At 42.3% G+C, this 23,126-nt stretch overlaps 1 protein-coding gene across 2 annotated transcripts; it reads left to right on the forward strand.

Annotated features, from left to right (window-relative positions):
• The first annotated feature begins 1,199 nt into the window (after nucleotides 1–1,199).
• Nucleotides 1,200–17,464, forward strand: TOM2B (tobamovirus multiplication 2B). 2 transcript variants are annotated; one of them, XM_087386570.1, is made up of 5 exons: nucleotides 1,200–1,478; nucleotides 1,638–1,700; nucleotides 15,742–15,842; nucleotides 16,559–16,623; nucleotides 16,717–16,771. In XM_087386570.1, the coding sequence occupies exons 1-4, from the start codon at nucleotides 1,365–1,367 to the stop codon at nucleotides 16,593–16,595; spliced, it is 315 nt and encodes a 104-aa protein (XP_087242696.1). In that variant the 5' UTR covers nucleotides 1,200–1,364; the 3' UTR covers nucleotides 16,596–16,623; nucleotides 16,717–16,771. The 2 variants fall into 2 exon arrangements, with proteins under 2 accessions (XP_087242696.1, XP_087242695.1); XM_087386569.1 differs by lacking the exon at nucleotides 15,742–15,842 and having other exon boundaries at nucleotides 1,203–1,478; nucleotides 16,717–17,464.
• The last annotated feature ends 5,662 nt before the right edge of the window (nucleotides 17,465–23,126 follow it).

The raw sequence follows: 23,126 nt of genomic DNA on the forward strand, positions 1-23,126 counted from the left end.
AAACACCACTTCTTAGAGACTCATTGTTGATATTTTGTTGTTTTACCAAATTGGATAGTCGCTCTCCCTATAATAAAGTTATTTACAGAGATCATCTTTAAAACATGGTAAGTATCTATGAGTGTCGATCTTAAGGTCTTGAATTTTAAGATCACTTTTTATTTTCTTCCTATAGGCCCATGTGGTGCTCATTTAGAAGGTTGAAGGCCATTGGATTTTGAGAGCTTCCATTACAAATTTAATATTTAGGATGATTGATGTCATAAAGGATGCCACATATGTTAATGCCATGGTATTGGCATCGGTGGCACAAAACCATTTCTTCCTTCTAAGTCAAAATTATCATGAGAAGGCCTAAGTCACACTATCCATGTATGGAAGTTCAAGATCATTTAGTCCTTCATTAATAATATTAATGTATGCTTTAAATGGTAATATTAATGTGTACTTTCAATGGTATGCATCTCAATTGGTTTTAGTGATAGAGACAAGCAAAACTCTCTCTCTCTCTCTCTCTCTCTCTCTCTCTCGTGCTCGCTCACAGACCAAGTCTCTTCTCATGTTTGAGCAGTAGCCACTAGTGAGAAGATTGTTCCATTCAGAACGGGGGGAAAGTAGCGAAAACATTGACTTGGATGAGGAACATTTGGCTAGGAAATAGTTCTCTTTACACTAATTGATTACTGGACTGTCAGCCAGGTTGAACGAGTGTTCTACTAAAAAAAGTACAGTGACATATACATACCACCATTTCGCATTAAAATCTTTGTTTTCATATCTTTGTCATTTCTTTAAGTAGTTCCTCGCTGGTCAATCGTCCTGCAAACACTTTTCTTTATCCTGTTATTTGACAAAAACCATTCAATTTGCAAGCGGTTGCATCATCCATTCAATCGTTTGCATGTGGCATAGCGTAAAGCATAGCTCGTACTTGTACTCGCTTGTTTCGTGGCCTGCCTTAAGGTAGCCTATATTAATGTTTTTGGCCTTAAGAAGCTAAAATTCACTAATTTTTAAAATATTTCTAGCTTTTGTTGAGGCTCCACTTTTTCTTCCCCTTTCTCTCTTGTTCCCCCTCGTTACAATGCCACTTGAACGTGGTTTAGTTTGTTGGCCTGCCCTTGATTGGGATTTTTGTAAGAAGCTAAAATCGATTATAGTAATTTCGAAAATTTGGCCATCATTTTCTCCCCCTTTCTCTCTCTCTCTCTCTCTCTTCTTCTTGTTCTCTCTCTCTAAGATTCTTCTTCTTTTCTCTCTCTCTCGCTATCTCAGCTTTCAGTTTGCCAGGGCAGGCCTCTTGAATGTATTCACTTGTTAATTAAGAATTTAGCTACTTTTGTATTAAATTCCTTTGCTTTGCCATGACGGGCTCTCCTTCCGAAGGAACTACTGCCAAGGTCGCTGATGGTCTTTCCCACTCCATCCTGGCTGCCTCTAATTTGGCGCAGCTCATCCGGGACACATCCCCGACCGAGGTATTGCAATAGTCGTCTTTTTTGCTGCAATTCTCGTGTGGAATTAAAAGCCCACTAAAATCCCTGAAGTGGAACCAGCGTAGCCAACGGTAGGATTAGACAGTCGGCTGACATATTTATAGCAAATCTAACATGTGGGCTTGAACTTTTCTGGCGTAGAGTCTTGCAAAGCTGCCCAAGGAACTCTTGGCAAAGACTCCAAACATTAAAAACACCGGAATGGTGAGTTGATTCATTGAAATCAGGCAGCTCTCATGTTATGTATGTCTATGTGGTCGTCTGCATGTGCATGCACCTTGCAAAACCTTAATGATTTTATTTTAAACCTAGAATAAGCAGAGATTAGGACTGGGCAGTGTGAATTGTGCCATGCACATGTTGAATTTATACAGCTCCATCGCTCCAAAAAAAAAGAAAAAAGAAGGTAAAATGCAAGTGGTTCATAACCGCTTTCCCTAACGTAACGGCAATATGGTAGGGTAAAGAGACTTTGGTGTGATCTCTGGTTGCAAAATGTTAAAGGAATAGACTTCATCGTTTGGATTCATGGAAAACTTAAGAACTGAAACGTGAGGATCTGGATGTTGTAACTAAGGTAGTAAAGAAGCTGATCCAAAAGATGGGGAGGAGAAGGATGAGGGGCATTACATCTGATCATTACCATGATGTCAAATGCAATGTCATCAGCATACAAAACAATGATGAAAGTAAGACCGTCTTGACGGAAGATGTACAGATTTGGATCAGCTCAAGATCTCCGAAAACACTTCCATACAAACAACTCATCTATTTTTTGGTTCTAGGCCCACGGAGCTTGCTTAAGCCCATACAATGTTTTCCTTAACCGGTGAACCGTCCCTGTTGACTTGATAAACCCTAGAGGTTGTTCCACATAGATCTTCTGCTTTAAATCTCCATTGAGAAAGGTAGATTTAACATCCATCTAGTAAATTGGCCATCGCTTATGAGCAACAACTGCTAACGCTGTCCGAAGAGTGGCCCTCCTGGAAGTAGGAGCAAAGGTGTCATCATAATCGATCCCAGGTCTCTGTGAGTATCCTTTGGCCACAAGACGGGCTTTATGTTTATCCATAGTATTGTCGGATGCAATACTTGGTCTTGCAAACCCATTTGACACCAATGATTGAACGCCGCTTGGGTTGGGGCACTAGCTCCTAGGTCCCATTTCTTTCAATAGAGTCCAACTCCAGTTCCATGCCCTTCTTCCAATGTGTTTGAGAAAATGCTTCCTAGACAGTTGAGGGTTCCTTGTCTTTGAGAATGCGGGACTTCAAGGAGTAGTTAACCTGTTACCTATAGTGGGCCTACCTCCAAAACCTTCTCCTAATTCCGGTGGGATCTACGTAGACCGTCCTCTTCTCGAAGCCATGAAGAAGGGATATTTATGATGCATGAGTCATGAAGAGTTTCAATCAGCCATCGGGGTACTTTCTGAGAGCCGGGCACTGAACTTTCCCCTGTTGCCTGAGGAGGTGGGAAATCACTGGGATCACTGTCCCTATCACTCTTGGCCTACAGATCTAACAGCTTCTAGTAACTGACAGGAACATGATCATCACCATTATCATCATCAACTGGCTCTGTAATAAGAGGTGGCTCTGCTTCAATTATGGGATAAGGGATTTGTTCATTACAGATAACATCCCTGCTGAGAACAATCTCTCGCCTCAAAGGTCATACAACCTGTAACCTGTTGATTGAGAATTGTACCCCATAAATAACATCTAGGTTGACTTGACATCCAACTTCTCCTTTTGTTTCTTGGGAATGTGAATGAAAGAATCACATCCAAATACGCGGAAATAAGATACATCTGGTTTATTCCCAAGATACGCCATAAAGGGAGGAACTTTAGGAACAACAGAAGTCGGAAAATGGTTAAGGATATGTACTGCGGTGGCTGTGGCCTCGGCCCAAAGAAACCGAGGAACTGGCTGGTGTGCAAGCATGGTCCAAGACATTTCTACCACCACAGTTCGGTTCTTGTGCTCAACAACGCCTGCTTCAGAGGTAGTACCAATATTTGCAAATTCCCACCAAATGCCCTTTGTCATAGATAATTCCTCAAAGGGGTGGGAACATAATTCTCCACCTTTATCAGATCGTAGAGCTTAACATGGAAGTCAAATTCATTTTCAACAAAAGCACACCGTTCCCGAAATTGTTGGGAGTAAGCGAGAGACTTTTGAGCCCATTTGAACTTCGAGAGAAACCCTCTTCATGGGGGAAGTCTTATTATATAAGGATGCTGGGTGCTCCCAAATACTTTTGGCTATCATGAGCAAGCTTCTCTTGCTCGGTCTTGTCTTGATGGGCAAAGTATAGCTCAAAATGACGAATCCAATTGAGGATTTTGTCAGCCTCCCTTGCCCCATCATATTTGGGGAACTCAATTCTCTCTCGCGGTTGGAATTTGGACCTCTTAGAAGGGGTACTCAACTCTTCATCCCCGAAGTTTAAAGTCCTCTTAGTCCCTAATCTTGTCATAATGGACTGCTCAATCATATTGCTAAGCTGGAAAATCAGCTTATCAACAGGAGTCTCCTCTCTTTCTCTTATAATCCATGTGTACTGGGCTTTGAGTTGAAGGTGTGAACTCATCACCTTGTTCTTGGCTGGTCTCATTTCTTCTTTCATTACGAAAGGAGAACTCCCTAGCAAGAGGTTCTTGAAGGAGAGACTGCTGTAAATCTATTTGTGGGTTATCATACTCAAGATGTGTATAACTGTCACCTAATCCATCCTCTTCAAGTAGGGGTGAAGATGTTCTTTCTCTCTCTCCTTGGGGTAATGGAGGAAAAGGAATAAGTTCATTGTTATATGTCCCTTCCCTTTCCATTCTTTCCTTTTAGTAATACAAGAGAGAAAATGTCTTGCTGTAATTTAAAAAAAAAGAGGTTTATTTTATAGCAAAAGTAAAGTGTTGTAGAGTTGGTGGTACTTATCCGACTCCCGCTTCGTTTGTGTTGAGAAGACACTTAAAATGACCTCCTTTCCCTTCTCTTTCAAGCTTTTCTTCTTGTATTTTTGCTGTAAACTGGTACGCTCCGTTTGGGCTACTTGTTTTGAGCGGATTGGAGCTCTAGATACCGTAGGGGGTACTTGATGGGTGGATCACCCCCTTAAAATCTTATTCCAATCCGACTTTCCGTTGGGGAGAACGGGGGATCCCTTTTCCTCACGGTTTAAGGATTTTAAGGGTACATTCAATTGGGGGGGCCGCAAATTCACCTCGTGAGGACACCCCGTTCACCGTTCAAGACCAGAAATTTTCAGAAAAATCCCTTGTCTCAGAACCTCGGAGATCAGTCGGTCATGATCCTCTTCCGCAACTTCTCTTGTGACTTCTGTCGTCCGCAACTGTTGCCCTCTTCTCGTCCCGATCGTCACCACTCTGATACCAAATGTGAAAATCCACACTTTTTGAGAAAGCAAATGTGTGCAATGCATGCAGAATTTGAATGCCGATTGGCCCTCCAATGGGGAAGAGCGCCCTCGTGAGAGTACTTGTTTCTATTTCGACCTACATGCAAGGTGGGAGAGAGATGACGGATGAATGCAATGTGGTAGAGAGAATGCAACGTGAGATTCACAATGAAAGGGTGATACCCTTTCATGAATGTCCCTTGAGATCACTCAAGTTCCATCTTCCCATTTACACCTATTCTTAGCCCATGACCCATGCATCTACCATTCAATGCACCTTAATGCACCCTTCCCTTCCTATTGCCCCTAGGACCTAGACACGTGTGTGCACACTTTTATTAATAGAATAAGTATCACATGTCCAAATTCGATGCTGTCTGAAGCAGTGGCTCAAGCTCGACTAGTCCTATCTACTCAGATGATCCACCGCCATAACAAATCGGTCGGTGTCCATAATAAATACAAATACATGTTATACCATTGGCGTATAACATAATAATAATGTTTTAATGTCTACTAATCACAGATTAGTGATTTCTCTTGTCATGACATGATCTGTCTGCACATAAAAATCAGCTCCAAGAAGGTAATGTTTCCATGTGGTCAAAGCATGTATCACTCTTGACATTTCCTTCTCGTATGTCTGCAAGTACAATTCAGCATCTTTGAGAACTCTACTCTCATATGCAACCACTCTACCATTCTGCATCAAAGTGTCTCCTATGCTGTTCCCACATGCATCACAAGTTACAACAAAGGGTTTTGCAAGATCTGGCAAGATAATAACGGGTTCAGAACACAACTTTTGCTTCAGCTCTTCAAAAGCTGCATTTTCCTTTGGTCCCCACCGAAACGGTATAGCTTTCTTCTGTAAAGCATGCAAGGGAGAAGCAATTTCTGCAAAGTACTTTATAAACCTTTGATAGTATGAACACAACCCAAGGAAGCTTCTGACTACATGCAGATTTTTCAGAATTGGCCAACTCCTTATGGCCTCAACTTTTGCAGGATCCATCTTGACTCCATCCTTTGACACTATATGACCGAGAAAATGAATCTCATGCATACAGAACTCACTTTTCTTGGTGTTTATTAACAGCTTGTGTCTTTTCAACTCTTGAAACACAATAGTGAGGTGTTTCCTGTGCTCCTGCTCATTTTTAGAGAACACAATGATGTCATTGAGGAATGTGCCCATAAACTTTCTGTGCGCTCTAAAATTGTGTCCATCATTCTATTGAAGGTGGCAGGTGCATTAGTTAAACCAAAAGGCATCACAAGGAACTCATATAAGCCAAATGAAGTGCGGAAGGCAGTCTTGTAGACATCTTCATGCCGTATCCTTATCTGATGGTATCCACTTTTAAGGTCAATACGACTGAACATTGAGGAACCTTCTAACCGATCCAATATATCATCAATGCGTGGAATTGAAAAACGGTTCTTAATTGTGACTTTATTCAAAGTCCTATAATCAATACACATTCTTCAACTCCCATCCTTCTTTTGCACAAGCAACACAGGGGAATAGCAAGGAGAATTACTTGGCTGTATTAATCCCTTTTCCAAGAGTTCCTTCACTTGTGACATTATCTCTTCCTGTTGTGCCTTACTGATACGATAGGGAGGTATATTAGGCGGTGAGCTTCCTGGAATTATATCAATTTGATGATCCTCGAGCCTCTTGGGAGGTAATTCTTGAGGAAGTGCATCTGAGAAACAATCCTGAAAATTTGAAATAAAAGCAGCCCTTTCTCTATCTAAAACAGAAAGAGTAGAGCCTTCCTGAAGTGGTTGGCTGTCCTCTTTGAGAAAAATCAACTACGCTGAAATATGACGCTTTATTACATTGGAAATACAAGAAGCTGAAACTACAGGGATGGACTCCCCTTTCAACTTTACATCAGGTACATGATTTTTGCCTCTATGAGTTAAAGAAATCTTCTTGTTTCTCATCTGCACATCAGCCCCCACTCTGTACATCCAAGGCATCCCAAGCAAAGCATCACACTCTGGCAAAGGCATAATGTAGAAGTCCTCTGCATCTTGATATCCTAGATATGTATCCTCAACTTGCCAATGATAGGAGTGACAGGTGTGTTGAGTTCAGGGTTGGCCATATCACAATGCCGGATGGCCCCATTTCTTCAGGCTTGATGCCAAGCCTTTCTACCATATCAGGAGTTACGAAATTCACCTTTGCCCTAGAATCAAAGAAAAACAAACATTTCTGATTTTTTATTTTTCCCCATGCTTTGCACATCTCAGTCTTTTTCGTTTCCTCTTCATCATGTGCATGTGGCAAACTCCCAATTAAATCTGGAAGAAGTCTTGCTGAAGGTTTAGGCCTTCTGCCCTTCTGATCAGCGTGTTTATCATCATTTGACCTATCTCTTTTCTTGGATGGGCAATCATAAGAGCGGTGTCCCTCTCCTTTGCATATAAAACATTTGTTTTGCTCCATGAGTGACTTTTTCTCTTCATCAGATAACTTGGTATAGGGTTGTTTATTAGGTTGTTCACGCCTTTGACCAGCTTTGAATTGGGCTTTTTCTCCCTTTTGAAACGGTTGTTTGCCATAATTTTTATTTTCAGATTTGATGTCCTTATCCTGGTGTTTGGCAGCCCGTTTGCTGTCTTCTTTCTTGCTGTCCATAAAGCCCAAATTCTTCTCTTGCATCCATGCATATGCTGTCCTTGCATTCTCAATTAATTGAGTCATAGAACCCACCTTGGTTTTGATACAATAATCACATAGCTCACTAGGCAATCCACAACAGTACCTTTTTATTTGCTTTTTCAAAGAAACATGCCTGTAAGAGCTCAATGGCAGCAAAACATCCCAAAACCTCTTGGTGTAATCATCAAGATTCTTGCAAAGTTTGTATGACAAGTCATGCCAGTATGAAAGTACTTCAACTTCAAAAGTTGGAGTAAGCCAAGTAGAAGAGAACACTTGCTTAAATTCCAGCCAAGTAGCAGGTGCATCTCCATGAAGCATAAGGTTGGTGTACCACTTAAGTGCATTGCCTTTCAAAAATGTGGCAACCTTCCTCATCTTGGATGCTTCTGTAAACAAACCCCCAAGAAATGCAGCATCAAACTGTTGAAGGAATGTGAGGGCTTTGTACGTGTCTTGTACTCCATTATATGTCTCAAACTTGACATGAGAACCACCATCCTTAAATTCTTTATATACATTTGATGTTGGCTGTCCCAAAGATGGCTGTATTTTTGCAGCATTCCCTTCACTAGGGAGAGCCATGCTTGGCTGAACATTAGGCATGGGAGCATGTGCTGTGGCTTGCATGCCTGGCTGCATTCCCACATTGTCATACATGGCTTGCTTTCTATGCCCAGTTGGCGGTGAAATCAACATAGCATCAAAGATAAAATATGTACCAAAATATCTAGGTTGCTGCCTCAAATATGGCTGAGGTGGCTGAGCCACATTTATGGACTACACATTAGAAGTACCCAAACCAAGGCCTTGTGCTGGCTGCTCATACTATTGCACTGGCTGTACTTTTTGTACCTCTTTCTCAATAGCTCTTTTGGGGGATTCCTCTCTCTTGGAAGTCACTTTATGAGTCATTTTTGATGGCTGTCCCTCATGGGAAATTGATGCATGAGTGTGCTGTCCGCCATGAGAAGCTGATGCATGTGTGTACTCACTCTTTCCGTGCTTGTGCTTTCTTGATTTCTTCTTCTTTTTGGCATTTGTTTGCACAATTTGAGCCAAGTTTTGAGTCGGTTGAGTCAAAGTAGTCACTGCACTTGCAAACTGTGCATTCAACGTAGTAGCATCATCAGACTCACTGCTAGAACCAGTATCACCGTTGAGCTGAGTTGTAGCTTCATGTGTGGCCTGCTCAAAGGGCATTTGTTGTGCTCCCTGCAGCTGTACACTAGCTGGATCATTAAGGCTTTCCTACCTTCTCCTTTGAGGAGTTGTGGAGCAACTCTTGCTCATGGGTACTCACCATGTTTATGGCTGTAATATTCAGCTGTCAAAAAGTGCAGCAAAGATATCCTTCCACCAAACTACCGAGGCCCACCTCTTGAGGAAGAGTGCGGTATCCCGGCAACGGAACCAATGAAACCGGCCTCTAATCACTCAGAGGGCAGTGGAACTAAACCTTTAATCACTTCAGCACTTATTTACAGCTCACAAAGCATATATCACAACCATTAACCATTGCATGATCACCATTTGGCATTTATCCATTTGTTCACAAACAAAACCACTAAAAAAGGGATGGAGGCTAGAACGCCCCTGCTCAACAAACATAGACAAGTGCACTCGATTGGCCCCAAACACCGTGGCGCCCCATTCGGTATTTCTTTATATTTCACAGTGAAATGATTACAAGTTGCATTTGGGAGACCTTCCCTACAACTGAGCACGCAGCTCCAATTCACTGAGCCTTCACAAGGCTTTCAAGCATAGAACACCATCACATAAGTGCACTTAACCCATAGGCTCAATCCAAAGGCATTCTCTTTTCCGAGTGCAATTCCATTGCTTGTCTAGATGCAATCACACTGCACCCCAGCTGCACTCTCTTTGAGTGGTTTCTAGAAGGCATTCACGAAGCTTTTCAAAGCTCCAAAATAAAATCAGCAAAGTACCCAACCAAAGAATGACTCATGTAGCACTGCTTAGGCACCTGTGAACCAAGAAAGAGGCGGCACACGAGGCCAACTAATAGCTTATGGCAAAAAGAAATTGTAGCAGCAAAATCACAACTCACCAAGCTTTGAAAACTCGAACCAAGTCCTCAATCGCCAAGAAGACATAGTAGCCAATGCTCAATTGCATTCTCAGCCAAAGAGGAGTGCAAAGGCATGAAGAAAGAGCATTTACAATTCCAACAACCCTCCTCAAATCGAGGATGGGCGATGTCGAGATCCATTGTATGAAGCTTGTTGCCAACAAATTCTTGGAGGATTCAAAACAAGTGAGTACAAGTACTCGTGAGCACTGCCTTCAATTTGTTTTGTCAAAGGAAAACAATTGTCAAGATGAATGAATGATTAATTTGCAACACCTGTGATGGAAGCCCGTGTATAGGAAAGTTCGAATGATTTGCAAACTCCATGAGAGAGAGAGAGAGAGAGAGAGAGAGAGAGAGAGTTTTAAAAAAAAGAACGTGTGTGTGAGTGAGTGAGTTTGTGAGAGAGAAAGAACCAAAATAGAAGGGGGTCACATGGCAACAAAGTGTGTGGGACACTTTTTAACAAAAATGTAACTAGAGCGCTGCCTGGAAGGCAGTGCTAACAAAGGATCTTGAACCAGAGTTGGCATGCAAAGAAAGCCCGAGCAAAAGCCGATTATCACTCACAAAACTAAGTGAGGATTTAAAAAAGCCTTCTGCCCAAAGAAACTCATAGTAGATCAAATTCGGAAGACCAAACTAAGAAGTGCGATACCAAGATCTAAAACAAAACTAAATGATAGGTTCGAAATGCTCAACGGACTTTGCCTCAACCCTACGGGGTATATTTTTGGCATGCAAAGAAAACCCGAGCAAAAGCCAATTATCACTCACAAAATTAAGTGAGGATTTACAAAAGCCTTCTGCCAAGGGAAACTCATAGTAGATCAAATTCGGAAGACCAAAGTAAGAAGTGCGATACCAAGATCTAAAACAAAACTAAATGATAGGTTCGAAATGCTCAACGGACTTTGCCTCAACCCTACGGGGTATTTTTGGCATACAAGACCACTTTATTCTCCTAGTCTAGAGCAGCATGTTCTCTCAGAAGGCATACTTATCGTAGTCTGCATCATCAACAATGCACAAACCTGCAACTTCTTCTGCAAGAACATGAGCAGCTGTCTCCTTATTTTTTTCGCTTGCTTGTTCTCTTGCTCATGCCCTTCCTTGCCACAATATCCACACTGGACTTGCTTCTTGCCTTTGAGCTTTTGCATGCATAAACTCTCTCCTCATCGACTTGAGTCTACCTTTGTTTGTCATCTAGGAGCATTGCAGTCATCTCTTCTAGACTTATATTGGCACACACCCGCAAGATTTTCACGATGTCATCGTAAGTCGGGGGGAGACTTGAAAGTAGAACTGCCTTTGCATCGTCATTTTCTACGTGAACTCCTAGATCCTCAAGTTGACGCATAATAGCCTTCATCCGGTTTAGATGCTCTCCAAGCGTAGCACCGTCCTTCATTTTCCAAGCCAAAGAATTCCTGTTTGAGAAGAACCTTTGAGTTCTTCAAGCATGCGCAGAAGGTTGTTTCAATTGCTACCTAATTCTCACGAACATTTTTCGTAAGATCAAGATGATGATTATATTTCGATCCTAATGCACGTGCCATGATCTCGAGAGCTTGCTCATTCTTGCTTTCCCATGCAGTTGAGCCGACTTGTTGGTAGGTTTCTTCTCTGTGCCTGCAACCACTGCTCTGATACCAACTGAAGGAGTTGAGAGTTACAGGTTATTCACAACATGCAATGTTTCGTAGAGACTCAGAACAATGAACTAAACAAAATAATGAAACTGCATAAAATGATAGAGACACTAGACACTAAAAGCACTTGTATTCCATATTTTGCAAGAGGACTACATCTCGGATGAAAGATGCACTCTATCTACTTACAACTTCTTTGATGGATCAAACATAGAAAGTAGCTGAGCATCACTCCTGTCAATTAAGGCTCCTGACTGGAAGGAGGAGCCACGAAATATGGGAAATCAGGGGAAGTTCACCACGTGAACATCACCTACAAAAGTGCTCCAACCACCTTTCATGCAGGTCCATGCATACGTTCCCACGTGTCAACTTGCTCACCAACTCATTTCTCCATGGTTTGCATCGCCTATCCACGGTTGTTTGCCGACAATGCATGAGGCTTGGGATTTTTTGAAGGATCACTATAAGACCAATAACGTAGAGAATTGTTGACTATGATGATGGAGGAGAGTCAGTCGGTACATGAGTACCTCGTCAAAGTAAAGGTTCTTAGTGATCAATTGATGGTAGTTGGTAAGAAGGTGGATAGTAACCTGTTGGTCATGCTTGTGGTCAGTAAGCTTGAGAAGAGCTACAGGGGGTTGGTGACGACCATTGTAGCTAGAGAATGATAAAAGCCAATTACTTTCAAGGAAGTTTTGATTTTGGAGGAGGCTTAGAAGACGTAGCTCGACGGAGTTAATGGTGATGACCAGGCCTTTATGTCATCAAGAAAGGCAGGGAAAAACCTCAGGCTGGACAAGGTAAGCCTAAAGGTGTCTCTTTAGGTGAGGCTTGGGACTCGTCAAAGGGTGGAGCCAAGAAGAAAAAAGTGCTTCTACTATGATAAGCCTGGACACATAACAAGAGATTGTAGATTGAATATAACAGATAAAAAAAGAAGCCGGAGGACCAATCTTAGAAGGATGTTCCAAAGGATGTTAGAGGACCTGTTCTTTGTGGTTGCCCTAAGCATCCCCAAGACAAGATTTGCAGATACCTCGGTGACAACACATATGTTTAGACATTGGACATTGCTGCACAGAAAACAGGTTCTTTTATGAAGGTGGAGGACAGCATATTTTCAGATTTGGGAGGGGGGGATGAAGATCAAGGCGTGCTTGCTGATTGGAGACGCTAGGAGCCGTCAAACCACAACTGCTGCAGGGTTCTAAAATCATAACAGAGTGGCAAAAGGATAGCATTTAGGAGGTGTGCGGGACTGCTGCAATGGCAGGCAACGTCAAGATGTATACCTAGGGTATATTCTTATTTGATTTTAGTGAGAGCAATAGATTGCTTTGGAGCATTTGATTGGCTTGGAGTTTTCAATAGGGGAGCATTGAGGGGCATGCAATGCTTACAACTTGATGATGGTAAGGGTTGGCATCATAAGGTTGCGATACTGACAAGGTCAGTTGTCGAAGAGGTTACACTAACGAGATCTAGTTGTGGGATAGTGGAGATCACACAATAGACTCGGTCAAAAACTTCGTGTTATAGGTGAGAGAGCTACTAGTGGAGAGAGTACCTGTAGGTTTCTTGGAAGACTTGGGATCCTAACCTGAAGTTTGCTCACAGGGAACGAGATATGAGGTAGATGGTTGACCAGTTGTAGGGCAGACCAATTACTCAGATTGACTCAGATGGAGAGAGGATGACATGGAACGGGTTTTAGAGGACACTACTAGAGAGCATAAATTCGAGTATGAGGTATGGGCGAGGTTTGAAGGATGCCTTTGACATCTTCCTGAGGACTCTTCTTTTGACATCTTCCTGAGGACTCTTCTGAGATAGTAGATGGGGCACATTCTTCGGATTGGGTTATGTCTCACATTGGCTTGTTGAGAGGGAAGGTTGGAGATAAGGGTCAACTAGTTAATTAATGTCAACATTCTTTGACCGTAGTCAATTCTAATAAAAATTATACTTTATTTCTTGAGAGAAGTACCAAATTGTGACATTGTTCCTCAAAATTGGCATGATGATGTATACAAAGCGCTAAGCCAATGTTGGCATTTTGAGACCAAGCAACGTCTCTCAACACGGAACAGACAGCTAGAGAGTATTGATGTTTAGTGAGATGCACGAAATGACAATCTTTTGCTCGACATGAGCAAAAACGTTTGAATATCCTCTCTAGTAGTAGGTCTAAAGAATTTTGAATGGAACCTTTGGAAAAGGAATCACCTTGCTACATCCAAGAACTTACTCGCCGGAAGAACAATGTTAATACCCTATATGATGTCGCTAACCAGCCACAACTAGATATCTTGAATATTTTCGGTCCTACACTGCCGCCAAGCTAAAGGAAGCTTTATGGCAAGGCCAGGAATCACGAGGGCCTTCAAGGAGAACTTCATATGCATGGTTGGAAGATACTTGCATCGATTTTGGGGAAGCTATTCAATTAAGCTTTGTGTAAGGGCTTCCCCATAGCTTGGACCGTCAACACCATAGTCCTGATTAACACTTGAGATACACATTAGTGAGCAAGCTGAGTAGGTGCATGTTTATAGAGCAGCATATGTGTTTTTGTGGAAGGCTAGGGCATTTCACATGTGTTACATATATGGGGGAAAAGTTTCAATTCTAAATCGTTTGAATTTTTTCAAAACTCTTGCAAACAGGAATTCTTCCAAACATGTGGCAAGTATGGTTCTGTATGAGAAAGTTACAGGTAGATTACGCGTTGTACATGCCATGTCATAAGAAGTGATAGCACTGTGGGTGTAAGCAGGGGTGCCGTCTGTCCCCACCCTCTTTGGTCTGTAATTGATGAGTTATCCTTTGTAGACACATTGGGTGGCCATGGTTCGACATTGGTAGAGATGCTTGTTCCTTAATACTTTACGCAGATGTAGTCCTGATATCAGACATTGAATATGTTTTCACCTATAAGCCTTGGAATAGGTTAAACCTGCAGGCGATTGGCTCCATGGGAGATTTGGTAGTTTGGGGCTCTAGACTCTTGAGGTATTGACTCTTGAGCATTATGCTAAACCATGATTGGTGGAGATATGAGAATTCAAAGGCTGCAGGCGGTTGTGGCTGTCGGGAATGGTATGTTGATGCTGGGCTGTCAACCCGAGGATCTGGCCTCTTCGTAGTTGGATACATTGTAGGTAGATCTGTGTTGCATTAGTGAGGGTGCGTCTAGGTTAGCTCTACTTATTTTCTTATAATGCTCCACAAAGGTGGTCAGCCTGCGAGCTCTTTGGTAGTTGATTATTTACACTTCATATAATGTATTGAGATTTGATCACTATATTCAATCCTAGTATCATGTTCTAGTTTGGATAATCATTTGTTGAAGTTCCAACTATCTTTTTAATGGTATCAGAGCAAGTTGATTCGTGTATGAGCACTTATCATGGAATCTTCATTAGCGACCAAGGTGTCAAGTGAGTCGGTGGAAAGAATTTTTTATCCTGACAGTTGGAGGCTCATTTGCTTTTAATGGAACACGGGTTCTAGTCCGTGGTATTAGGCATCGAGAAGAGACCTGCAAACAGCCAAGGGGTAGAGAAGATGTCACTCTTAAGAGCAGATAAATGAGCCATCGACGGGACTGCTTGGATGAGCACTTGGAAGATTATGTTTTTTATCACTAGGATATGGCAAAGACAGCAGCAGATAGTTGGGGAGCCCTAGAAAGTTTATTTGATACAAAGATGAGAAAGTCAAGGATTGTTCTTGAGCAGGGGTTGAAGATGACCAAAGGGCAGCACTCCCCTCAATTGCATGCACTCATTTATGAAACAACTAATGGCTTTCGAAGGTTGATCATGAGGATGCTAAAGCAATCCCTCTTCCCATTTGATCGCTAGAGTACGCTGATATTGTCAAGATTTTGTGTTTGTTGTAGTGAGGCCTTGTATCACAATGGAATTGTTTCAATGCCATTGAGCGAGGAACAAACAAAAAACAAGGTTCCAGATATCTCATTTAAAATCATCACGTAACTTGACAGGGATTCGGGAGTATGGCACGACCAAGGTGGAGTCTGGACAGACAATGGTTACAATAGAGGACCTCTCAAGTAGCTTGCCCTAGCCAGTACCCCTTGGCATGTTTATATACATATTTTCCGTATTGTTTGATCAGTCGTTTCATTTGTGATACAAGGGTGGATGTGTATTAGATATATCCAATTCCCCTATTTTGTTTTTTGCAGATGTTAATAAATCTTTTATATGGCATGATGTATTTGAGATTTTGGTCTCATAGGCCTTTTTGGTCTTTTGCAGACGTTCATATATCTTTCTTTCTTTCTTTTTTTCTTTCTCAGTTGCTGTCTCTGCACTTCACAGTGATGATAATGCTCCTTTTCCTCATCCTCAGACTTTGGTGGACAATAAACGTCTAGCTCCAATGGTGGGATGGGAGAAGGATATATGTGACGAGAGGTCACTTTGGAATTTAAGAAAAATGGATCTCTTAAGGTGGACTTGAAAGCATCGTAACGAATTGTATACATGAGCAAATGTCGCTGTCCACATCTGATGTTATTATCATCTTATGCTTGCATGCTTGTGGCATCTCTTATACTTCTTAGCACCTTTTATAGTCATAACTTGGACAATGCCTGAGGTTTGAGTTGTCCTTAAAAGCCCTTCTAATCTTTTTCTATTCATATATGATATGCATTCTTGCAGTATTGACTTGGCTTTGGAATGTTCTCCTTTAGATTATCATATGAATTTCTGTTTATGAGAGCCTTGTCCAACTGCATCTAGGTGACAAGTCCCAGCATTGGCATAGACTTTCTATCAGAAGGCAATGTTGAGGACTGATCTTTCATTACTTTGAGACAGCAATTTGTGACGACAATCTAAGAATCTTGTGTTACAGAGATCAGTTTGGCCAATGCAGGGTTGCACACTACTGAGAACAAACTGACCTTTTCTCTAGACAAGCGTTGTGCTCATGTGATTATATCTCATGTTTTTGGTATTACTTGCTTCTTGTGGTGAACACTTTGTCTTACCTGCATTCAGCGTATACAAAAATATGTTTAATATGTTGATTATTGTGTGCTTTGATTAAGTATGTGATCCTCATGTTGAAACTTGATGGCAAAGTTGATATTACAACCAAACAAGATTATGTTTGTATGACTTGACTATTTCTTGCTATTGTCTTGGTTGTTGGGGATCAGCTTCTGGAGCAAATGCCTGGTATCATTGCTGCCTTAGATGCGCACTTGGATAGAGCCCTTTTAAGGTAACGCTTTCTTTTGTGTGGGGTTGGTTTGCTTTTTTGTTTATTTGGGGATGGGGTCCAATCATGATGTGGTCTATGGCTTTATTGTCGCAGTCTATCTGAGCTACAGACAGTGAGATCTCTATTGCTCAACAGAGAGAGTTCAGCCATGCATGCAGATCGGAATGTATCAGAGAAGATCGAAGAAAATATTATCCAGGACTCTTAGGTTTATTTTCCAAGAAAATCACTCTTGCCTTGTGGTAGAATGCTCAATAAAACACCATTTTAGCTTTTGGAAAAGCTTCTATTTGTAATCTCGAAAAGAGCATTGGGAAGTAGTGTGTTCAATTGGGTCTTTTTTGGAAACGTAACCTTTGAAATATCGCTTCTTATGATATCTATATGATGATAATTGACCTTTAAAGCTACAACTTCTGAATGGCGAATTGCAAACGAAGTCCAACCCATTGCAATACAGAAATGGTTATGCACGGAAAGATTTCAGAATTTAGACGCATTGCAGTGGTATAGTGCTCTCTCTCTCTCTGAGTTTCTTCTATTCGATCGCTTGTCCACCAAGCTGGGATGTATGGCAGTCCCTTTGGGGGAAAGACCTATTGGTCCTGCCGAGAGAGACTTCAGGTTCTACTGCTTGCTCAGATGATCCGTATCAAGCCATTGGTCCCACATCAGTTCGGCTACCCCTATACAGCTCGATGTACTTTTCAAGTGGTCACTGTTCTCCACAGGGTCAGAGACTTTGTACCATGACATTCAGACGGCGCAGATTGCCATGGCCAGCCCTGACTTTATCTATGGAATTGTAGGTAGAGGGAGATGAGAGGAGCTGGTATGCTCAAACATGCAGATCGTTTGCAGGCTTGGGACTACAGATGGACAGACTGCCATGCTTCGGTATAGCCTTGAGGCTTGGTCAATTTCGCTCACCTACCATGAGGTGGACTAGGTCATCAGAAGGATCTATTGCAACTCCGCGTGTATAGGACTTGATTAGTACCTACCGGCTTGCGGTTAAACTCAGTTTCTATAGAGATCACTGCTCATGAATCTCGAAGGAGGGGTTTACCGAACTGCCGGGCTACACCTAGATTCATCTCCCATGTGCATTGAAGTCTCGATTGGACAGTTTTGGGTATCTTTACATAGGCTATGGACTGGGACAGGCGTGTAGAGGGCATTCCATGTGAGAGACGGATCTGCACTTTATGTAACATGCAGGAGGTCAAGACAGAAGATCAATTTGCATTCAGATGCATCGTATACTATAAGATTTTTGGACGGTATCATTGACTTTTTTGGCCCACTCAGAGAGTTTCTGGCACACCTTGATCACCGATGTGTGTTGTTTTCCTCCTTGAGACCCAAAGACATATATATCAATTCGTACAAGGGTAGAGGAGGGGGAGACCACCAGAGCGCAGTTGGAGGACGATCATGAACATTTTCTCCGGCAAGTCAAGGACAGTAGGGGACGAGATGTAGCAGAGACTTAGAGTGCATGACTCGATAGACTCGATCTCGAGTGGACACTCACATGAGATATCTCCTCTCTACTCTTTGACGTGGGGAGATAGACCACAGGAGTGATGGTGGGGAGATAGACCCAGTCGGAGGACGATCATGAACATTTTCTCCAGCGAGCCAAGTCAAGGACAGTAGGGGACAAGATGTAGCAGAGAGTCAGAGTGCATGTCTCGACAGACTCGATCTCGAGTGTTGAGATATCTCCTCTCTACTCTTTGACGTGGGAAGATAGACCACATGAGTGACGGTGGCACTCGACAGATGACTTGCTTCCTCTCGGGCTTCAGGGGAGGAGGGAGGGACCTGGATTGTCTAGACATGCTGATCAGCAATAGTGATTTATAATTGATTTTCTTACTTGACAACAATAGCCATCACTAAATTCAGAGACACCGGCAGACACGATCTTGTGTATTCTCAGCTGACCGGTGGAGTTGGTCCCATAGACAGCATACACAGCTCCAATCATCCGGATGGATGGTTGAAATGATGGTCGATAACCAGTGTCTCCCATTGGCGCTCTTTACATTTTGGGTTCTCTCAGTCAAATGTATTTATTTTCTTGTTTTAGACACCAGCCATGGGTGTGGGTACTCACTTTTAGTGGTCCCACCCTTTACCTTTCAGTGTATCTGTTTTTTTAAATCTCATAGACTCTTCGGCGTGTAGACGTCCATAAACTCTCTCTCTCTCTCTCTCGCCCCCCCCTCCCCCCTTTCTTCTCTATCTGCACATGATTGTGCACACATGTGCATGTGTTTATGTGTGTGTTGGAGGAGGTGGAGCTACATGATCAATAGTGAGAGCAAATAAGCAATAAAAGAAAAATGAGGTAGTTGTTGGGATATCTCAAGGTGTATGCCTCAGGCACACCTTATGTTTCTATGTGTGAGTGCTAGAGGCACAGTTAGGTGCCCACAAGCACAGTTAGGTGGTGGAAAAGCCACATAGGATGATTGAGTGAATCTAGGAGCAGATTGAGGAGATGATTGAGGAGCTTTGAGGTCATCAGTGATGTCAGTGACCTTGTATGAGGTGCCTACTTAAGGACCTCTTTCTTCTTCATTCTATATGCAAGTATTCTGATTTTGTGTCCACTCTACTCTTTCCTTTCAGTATTCCAACATGGTATCAGAGCCATTTCATCCCCCTTGAGCCCATTTCTGCCACATCATCATCTTCCTCTTCTTCTTCTTCTTCACCATCTCTCCCTCTTCTCCAAAAATTTTGCTTGAGCTTGTTCTCCTTCAATCCTCAACCATTTCCCACACCCTTTCTGCTGTAGATCCCTCTTGTTAGGGCGAACTTCGGGCTGGAAGGAATTGACAAAATACCCGCGCTGCTGGTCGCCATTGTACGAAAGTCGTCGAAGTTCTCTGCTGCAAGTTCTCTGCGCCTGCTTCGACTTTCTCTAATTCCTTTCAGGGGGAGTTAGTCCATACCTAGAGCTACCTTGTGCTGAAATCTGAGCAGCAATGGCTGCATATTGAAGGAGAAAACAGAGAAAAACCAGTCGACTTTGTTCATGAAGGTGAAGGCGACCTGACGCGTTTTTTCGCCTCTTCTTCCCAGAGGATCTACTGTGGTATACCAGCTTTCTTTTGCCTCAGAAAGCCCCCTTTCTTTTGCTTTGAAGAGTGTGATATGAGCCCTCCAAGTTCAGCTCTCTAGTTTTGACAGTTTTGACATACTTTTGAAAATGATGCTACATAAAATGCTACTCTAGCATTTCTGGTCATTTGAAGTTTTCAATAACTTCACTATAAGTGTTGATTCAGTTTGTTTTTGACTTGCTAGACCTGGTTTTGATTGGAAAGTGCTTATTTCACTCACTTCTATGAAGCATGTAAAAGGAAGCATCATTGTTTGAAATCTAGTCACTACTATTTGCTACATTAAATGCTTATATTTTGAAGCATTTCAGTTGTTATTCTAAGCCCTGTAAGAGAGAAGACACTACCCAATACTTGGGTTAGAGCCTCTCATGGCTTGCTTATGCAAAATATGTGAAAAGCCAAAACATAAAGCAATGTCTTGTTATGCTACAAAGGATGAAAATGCCAACCTGACTTCCTTGTTGAAGATTGCCAAAACAATGGTTGCCAAAAAGGAAGCAACTACAGAGATCTACCCTCTCATGGCATTTTTATTTGACTCCAAGTACAAGAAAAAGATGAAGGTCAGACACCTAAGATATGCTTCTCTACACAACTATGGAGATGACAAGATAATTGTTCTCATGAAGGATATGACTTTCAGATCCACTTGTTCTATCATAGTACCATCTTATAAGGCACTAGACACTGCCCATGTGGTAAGACCTTGCCTTGACATGGATATTTTGCCTCCACAAGATGAGGCATCCCATGAAGATTATGCATTTTAAACTCATCTCTATGTATGTTCCAGATCACTCTTTTTATGTCAAGGTACTCAGCCTGGATAGTCCTCCAAAATGAATGAAAATAAATTATTGTGTGTTGTGTGTTGTGTGTTTTGTAAACACCTCTGGTCACCTTATGATGTAGGCCATGTGTATGTTTGTTCCATGGTACCTCCTACAGACATTGTGTGCATGTACATGTAGGGGAGATAACCATTGGAAGGTCTGTTTGTATCCCTTTCTGTTTACCTTACACCCAAGGAAACCCTTGCTAGCATGAGAACCTAGCCATAGATTTATCCTTGACCACCATGAGATGGCATGAGAAACTATGAGACTAGATGTATCCTTGACATAGCTTGAGGCATTCCCTTGAGGGGGGGTTTGTTGGGATATCTCAAGGTGTATGCCTCAGGCACACCTTATGTTTCTATGTGTGAGTGCTAGAGGCACAGTTAGGTGCCCACAAGCACAGTTAGGTGGTGGAAAAGCCACATAGGATGATTGAGTGAATCTAGGAGCAGATTGAGGAGATGATTGAGGAGCTTTGAGGTCATCAGTGATGTCAGTGACCTTGTATGAGGTGCCTACTTAAGGACCTCTTTCTTCTTCATTCTATATGCAAGTATTCTGATTTTGTGTCCACTCTACTCTTTCCTTTCAGTATTTTGGGATATCTCAAGGTGTATGCCTCAGGCACACCTTATGTTTCTATGTGTGAGTGCTAGAGGCACAGTTAGGTGCCCACAAGCACAGTTAGGTGGTGGAAAAGCCACATAGGATGATTGAGTGAATCTAGGAGCAGATTGAGGAGATGATTGAGGAGCTTTGAGGTCATCAGTGATGTCAGTGACCTTGTATGAGGTGCCTACTTAAGGACCTCTTTCTTCTTCATTCTATATGCAAGTATTCTGATTTTGTGTCCACTCTACTCTTTCCTTTCAGTATTCCAACAGTAGTGGTAAGGGGAACAATGCACTCGATTGGCAGGAGGAAGCAAAAAATTGGTTACATTTGGGAGAAACCGATATCAATAGGGGAGGGGCAAATTTTAGGCAAGGGATACATATTTGCTATAGAGAGGAGGAAAAACGCCAAGCCAAGGGGGGTGGCAAGTGTAAGATGAGATAGGACTAGAGAGGAGGGGGAGTCAAGGAGTGAGTGAGCAAGAAATAGCACGAGGAAGGGATGAGAAGGATGTTCGAAAAGTCACTTCCAATTTGTAAGTCCCCATATGAGGAGACCATGTGGGAGGTGGACTTGGTGTTAGACCCACTAGAGGGTATTTCGCAGTCAGTGGAAGGCTGATAGATGAGCCATGCGGAAGTGTTTCACTATGGAATCAATCTTTTTAATGGACAATCATTGGCAAATCCAGAATCTTTCGATGACTTGTTGTTGCCTAGCGCAAGCCCTTCATTGGAGAATCTCATTCATTACGCCTGAATTTTGTTAGTTTTCATTTTAGTTGCCCGGCCATTTAAATACTAGTGTGCAAGCTCCACATCGCCTTTTTGCACTCGTTTTACGAAACTCTACAAAAGTCCTTGCAAACTCCAAACCCACATTATGACATTCTCCTCTTTATGGCGTCTCTGCAATTGCTCCACCCCAAAATGTCGAGATAAATCTCCTAGGCAGCAAGACAAAGTAAAAAGCCTTGGGTTGGTATGCATGAAAGGCAACGCATATTTCGGTCCTAGGTTTGGAAGGATCCGTTTTTGCTTTCGTGGCTTTGACTATCGGTTGCTTCTTTCTACATTGTGATTTGTGATTTGTTGGCCTGCCCTCTAGGTAGCCCTAGCAATGTTTCAAATTGGGCAAAGCAGAAATTAGGCATTTTTAGAATTTTTGGAAGTGCATTTTTCCCATTGGACAATATGTTGATACTTGGTTTCTCTGTATTAGCTCGAGTATGGACTTAAATGCAGACTTTAAGGTGGTTGACTCTCTCTCTCTCTCTCTCTCTCTCTCCTTTATCTCCTAAAGTCTTCCTCCACACCATCTCTAGTGGATTCTCTTTTGTTTGCTTTTTTTATCTTGGGCAGGCCTTCTGAATGATTAAATATCATTCACTTGGTTTTGTTTTCTACCACGACCCAGGCTTGAGTTTTGATGGCCAGCATAGCTCTTTGTAGCCCTTCATTGCAATACGTAGCAAGCACATCCAATCAGCAAAATCGGAGAGTAAGGCATTGTGGATGGAAGTTGATACGGATTTGTTCATCTGCAATCGTAGCATCAATCAGCAGCTCGAAATCATGCTGGATTAAAAGTGAGAGGTACGCCTGCTACCTGCAATTACATCACCTCCCTTACCTTGGTGATCCAATTTCTGAGCATGGCCCTTTCCTTGGTGTAGAATGGATCTCCTACTTTGGTTCTGCCTTACTCCATCCGAGTGCTGGTGTTGGACGCTCGTCTTCAAAAGAAATGCTGGCTTCCGTTTGAACTTGGCCTTCAGTTATCGCTTGGCTGTATAGCAATTTGCTTGCATCTATGAACCTCATGCTAGAATGCTTGCATCTATGAACCTCATGCTAGAACCTTGATGTACGCCTCTGCAATGATTCATCCTTCGATTTAGCATCTC

Source organism: Dipteris shenzhenensis, chromosome 15 (genome assembly GCF_047967505.1).
Source record: "Dipteris shenzhenensis isolate YYH24624 ecotype China chromosome 15, Dip_SZ_1.0, whole genome shotgun sequence".
Lineage (NCBI taxonomy): Eukaryota > Viridiplantae > Streptophyta > Polypodiopsida > Gleicheniales > Dipteridaceae > Dipteris > Dipteris shenzhenensis.

Coding starts and splice junctions, on each gene's coding strand:
- TOM2B (XM_087386569.1), top strand. CDS start 1,365: ATGACGGGCTCTCCTTCCGAAGGAACTACTGCCAAGGTCGCTGATGGT. Junction 1,701..16,558: donor ACATTAAAAACACCGGAATG/GTGAGTTGATTC, acceptor GTTGGGGATCAG/CTTCTGGAGCAAATGCCTGG. Junction 16,624..16,716: donor TTGGATAGAGCCCTTTTAAG/GTAACGCTTTCT, acceptor TTATTGTCGCAG/TCTATCTGAGCTACAGACAG.